Here is a 5,149-nt window from a genome sequence, read left to right as displayed (position 1 = left end):
AAGTATATCATGCCACTCCCTTCTGGCTTGCAGAGTTTCTGCTGAGAAATCAGCTGTTAACCTTATGGGAGTTCCCTTGTATGTTATTTGTCGTTTTTCCCTTGCTGCTTTCAATAATTTTTCTTTGTCTTTAATTTTTGCCACTTTGATTACTATGTGTCTCGGCGTGTTTCTCCTTGGGTTTATTCTGTATGGGACTCTCTGTGCTTCCTGGACTTGGGTGGCTATTTCCTTTCCCATGTTAGGGAAGTTTTCGACTATTATCTCTTCAAATATTTTCTCTGGTCCTTTCTCTCTCTCTTCTCCTTCTGGGACCCCTATAATGCGAATGTTGTTGCGTTTAATGTTGTCCCAGAGGTCTCTTAGGCTGTCTTCATTTCTTCTCATTCTTTTTTCTTTAGTCTGTTCCACAGCAGTGAATTCCACCATTCTGTCTTCCAGGTCACTTATCCATTCTTCTGCCTCAGTTATTCTGCTATTGATTCCTTCTAGTGTAGTTTTCATTTCAGTTATTGTATTGGTCATCTCTGTTTGTTCTTTAATTCTTCTCGGTCTTTGTTAATCATTTCTTGCATCTTCTCAATCTTTGCCTCCATTCTTATTCCGAGGTCCTGGATCATCTTCACTATCATTATTCTGAATTCTTTTTCTGGAAGGTTGCCTATCTCCACTTCATTTAGTTGTTTTTCTGGGGTTTTTTCTTGTTCCTTCATCTGGTACATAGCCCTCTGCCTTTTCATCTTCTCTGTCTTTCTGTAACTGTGGGTTTTGGTCCACAGGCTGCAGGATTGTAGATTTTCTTGCTTCTGCTGTCTGCCCTCTGGTGGTTGAGGCTATCTAAGAGGCTTGATGGGAGGCTCTGGTGGTGGGTAGAGCTGACTGTTGCTGTGGCCTATGATCCTTTTAATGTGCTGTTGGATTCTGTTTGCTAGTATTTTGTTGAGGATTTTTGCATCTATATTCATCAGAGATATTGGCCTGTAGTTTTCTTTTATTGTGACATCTTTGTCTAGTTTTGGTATCAGGGTGATGGTGGCCTCGTAGAATGAGTTTGGGAGTGTTCCTCCCTCTGCTATATTTTGGAAGAGTTTGAGAAGGATAGGTGTTAGCTCTTCTCTAAATGTTTGATAGAATTCGCCTGTGAAGCCATCTGGTCCTAGGCTTTTTTTTTGTTGGAAGATTTTTAATCACAGTTTCAATTTCAGTGCTTGTAATTGGTCTGTTTATATTTTCTATTTCTTCCTGGTTCAGTCTAGGAAGGTTGTGCTTTTCTCAGAATTTGTCCATTTCTTCCAGGTTGTCCATTTTATTGGCATATAGTTGCTTGTAGTAATCTCTCATGATCCTTTGTATTTCTGCAGTGTTAGTTCTCCTTTTTCATTTCTAATTCTGTTGATTTGAGTCTTCTCCCTCTTTTTCTTGATGAGTCTGGCTAATGGTTTATCAATTTTGTTTATCTTCTCAAAGAACCAGCTTTTACTTTTATTGATCTTTGCTATCGTTTCCTTCATTTCTGTTTCATGTACTTCTGTTCTGATCTTTATGATTTCTTTCCTTTTGCTAACTTTGGAGTTTTTTTGCTCTTCTTTCTCTAATTGCTTTAGGTGTAAGGTTAGGTTGTTTATTTGTTTCGTTTCTTGAGGTAGGATTGTATTGCTATAAACTTCCCTCTTAGAGCTGCTTTGCTGCATCCCATAGGTTTTGTGTCGTCATGTTTTTATTGTCATTTGTTTTTAGGTATTTTTTGATTTCCTCTTTGATTTTTTCAGTGATCCCTTGGTTCTTTAGTAGTGTAATGTTTAGTCTCCATGTGTTTGTATTTTTTACAGTTTTTTCCCTGTAATTGATATCTAGTCTCATAGCATTGTGGTTGGAAAAGATACTTGATATGATTTCAATCTTATTAAATTTACCAAGGCTTGATTTGTGACCCAGGGTATGGTCTGTCATGGAGAATGTTCCATGCGCACTTGAGAAGAAAGTGTATTCTGTTGTTTTTCGGGTGGAATGTCCTATCTTGTTTAATGTGTCATTTAAAGCTTGTGTTTCCTTATTCATTTTCATTTTGGATGATGTGTCCATTGGTGAAAGTGGGGTGTTAAAGTCCCCTACTATTATTGTGTTACTGTCGATTTCCCCTTTTATGTCTCTTAGCACTTGCCTTATGTATTGAGGTGCTCCTATGTTGAGTGCATAAACATTTACAATTGTTATATCTTCTTGGATTGACCCCTTGATCATTATGTAGTGTCCTTCTTTGTCTCTTGTAATAGTCATTATTTTAATGTCTATTTTGTCCGATATCAGAATTGCTACTCCAGCTTTCTTTTGATTTCCATTTGCATGGAATATCTTTTTCCATCCCCTCACTTTCAGGCTGTATGTGTCCCTAGGTCTGAATTGGGTCTCTTGTAGACAGCATATGTACAGGTTTTTTTTTTTTTTTTAAAAAGAACATTAGCATTTATTACATATTTACATCTTAAAACACCACCCAATTTAGTAAAAACAGGGCATTCAATGGCACACTAGCAGTGGAAGCTACTTATTAACTACCAATCATTTTTACAGGGTCATACCTACATAAAAATAAACACTAAGGAGAATAAATAGACAACGAAAGTGAATAAGAAACAAGTATAATTATAAATAATACCAGATTTTAAACAAATCTATAAAAGTTTCACTATATATGGATTTTCACTCAAAGTAGGCAAAATGCGTAGTCATCTCAAATTTGGAAGATAGCAAGTTAATAGATTTTCTCATTTGAGGCCTATCCAACCTCAGTAATATTTCTAGATGAAGCCTTAAGTTACTATTATATATTTTAAAAGGACTGGTCCAGTTGCATTTTCTCTATTTTTAATTCCTCCTCTTCATTTACAGTATTGGCAGCAGCATCATTATGTGGATTGTCTAGAAGGTCTTTGTAAAATCCATTTGATTCTTCCTCCTTTTGCTCCTCACCTGTACTACCCTCTTCAGGTGTCTGTGTACTGGGTGTGTTCATTAACAAGTCATCTCCTAGGGACTGACTATTACTCAGTAGCTTTGCCTGTCTTCTTTCCAAGGCCAGTTGTTTATTTCTCTCAATTCTTTGTTGTTGTTCTTCTGTTAGGCTTCTACTAGACTCAGAATCAAACTTTGCACTTTCAGATGAGTTTGTCAGAAAGGGATCTAACTCGGTAGCAGTTACATCATGGCCACTATTTTCCCCTACTTCATCTTTATTGCTAACAAAATCTTCATGTAAAATAGGGAGATCAAGGCGAATTTGTTTTAAACAGGTCTGAACTTCCTTTTTATTTCCCAGATATTCAACTCTGTCAATAAAATCTTCAAATTGCAGTTTAGGGAACAGCCTATGCACCCAGTGCTCCATGTGTCTGATTAGTGTCTTCAAGTCCTCAGCCTCATGACCTTTACCTTTGAATTTTGCCTTATCAAACACATGCCTTAATGCTGGAAGCCCTCTCTCTGAAATTAATCTCTCAGCATTCAGCTTGGGTATATTCCTTTTAACTGTTCTCTTTGGAGGTACAGGAGCACGTGCTCCTCTCCCTAACTCTTCCTCAGGTTCAGCTCCTTCACCATCTTCTCTCCTTGGAGAGGCTGGAGGTGGGAATGGAGGAGAAGTTTCATCTTCTATATGCTCATAATCTGGTAGGTCAATCAAGCCATTCTCCTGTGGTTCTAGCATCTTTTCCTCTCCTCTCCGCACAGGTCGCAGCCGGTCAGGCCTCCCTTCCTCTCCAGTCCCGATCAGCCCAGGTCCGTCTCAGTCATGTCCTCCTGCTTCCTCACTCCCTCCTTGCGACTTCCCGGCATCCCCGCTCCCCAGCCTGACTCCCTTGGCCGGCTCTCCCCTTGGGAACTTCACTCTCCCGCCAGCCCGCTCTCACCTCGAGCAGACTCCAGGTATTGTTTTTGTATGCATTCAGCCAGTCTGTGCCTTTTGGTTAGAGCATTTAATCCATTTATGTTTAAGGTAATTATTGATATGTATGTTCCTATTACCATTTTCTTAATTGTTTTGGGTTTGTTTTTGTAGGTCTTTTCCTTCTTTTGTGTTTCCGGTCTAGAGAAGTTCCTTTAGCATGTGTTGTAAAGCTGGTTTGGTGGTGCTGATTTCTCTTAAGTTTTGCTTATCTGTAAAAGTTTTTATTTCTCTATCGAATCTGAATGAGATCCTTGCTGGGTAGAGTAATCTTGGTTGTAGGTTTCTCCCTTTTATCACTTTCAGTATGTCCTGCCACTCCCTTCTGGCTTGCAGAGTTTCTGCTGAAAGATCAGCTGTTAACCTTATGGGGATTCCCTTGTATGTTATTTGTCATTTTTCCCTTGCTGCTTTTAATAGTTTTTCTTTGTATTTAATTTTTGATAGTTTGATTAATATGTGTCTTGGCATGTTTCTTCTTGGGTTTATCCTGTGTGGGCCTTTCTGTGCTTCCTGGACTTGATTAACCATTTCCTTTCCCATATTAGGGAAGTTTTCAACTATAATGTCTTCAAATATTTTCTCAGTCCCTTTCTTTTTTCTCTTCTTCTTCTGGGACCCCTATAATTCGAATGTTGGTGCGTTTAATGTTGTCTCAGAGGTCTCTGAGACTGTCCTCAGTTCTTTTCATTCTTTTTTCTTTATTCTGGTTCCTGGCAGTTAGTTCCACCATTTTACCTTCCAGGTCACTTATCCGTTCTTCTTCCTCAGTTACTCTGTTATTGATTCCTTCTAGAGTATTTTTAATTTCAGTAATTGTGTTCATCACTGTTTGTTTGCTCTTTAGTTCTTCTAGATCCTTGTTAAATGTTTCTTGTATTTTCTCCATTGTGTTTCTGAGATTTGGATCATCTTTACTATCATTATTCTGAATTCTTTTCCAGGTAGGTTGCCTATTTCATCTTCATTTATTTGGTCTTGTAGGTTTTTACCTTTCTCCTTCATGTGTAACATATTTTTTTGTCATTTCATTTTGGTTTTTTTTTTTTTTTGGGTGGCACTGTATTCCTGTCTTACTGGTTGTTTGGCCTGAGACATCCAGCACTGGAGTTTACAGGCAGTTGGATAGAGCTGGGTCTTGGTGCTGAGATGAGGACCTCCAGGAGGCCTCACTCCAATTGATATTCCCTGGGGTCTGAGGTTCACTGT

The 5,149-nt window shown here is 38.5% G+C and overlaps 1 protein-coding gene across 1 annotated transcript; it reads right to left on the bottom strand.

Moving 5' to 3' along the window:
* Window positions 1-2,706: 2,706 nt before the first annotated feature.
* LOC118890684 (TIMELESS-interacting protein-like) lies at window positions 2,707-3,910 on the bottom strand. Its single transcript, XM_036843833.1, has 2 exons — window positions 3,906-3,910; window positions 2,707-3,711 (listed from the first exon to the last, which is right to left on the bottom strand). The coding sequence occupies exon 2, from the start codon at window positions 3,701-3,703 to the stop codon at window positions 2,831-2,833; it is 873 nt and encodes a 290-aa protein (XP_036699728.1). The 5' UTR covers window positions 3,704-3,711; window positions 3,906-3,910; the 3' UTR covers window positions 2,707-2,830.
* Window positions 3,911-5,149: the final 1,239 nt, after the last annotated feature.

This window comes from Balaenoptera musculus, chromosome 2 (assembly GCF_009873245.2).
Source record: "Balaenoptera musculus isolate JJ_BM4_2016_0621 chromosome 2, mBalMus1.pri.v3, whole genome shotgun sequence".
Taxonomy (NCBI): Eukaryota; Metazoa; Chordata; class Mammalia; order Artiodactyla; family Balaenopteridae; genus Balaenoptera; species Balaenoptera musculus.
This window is presented reverse-complemented; position numbering and strand designations above follow the sequence as displayed.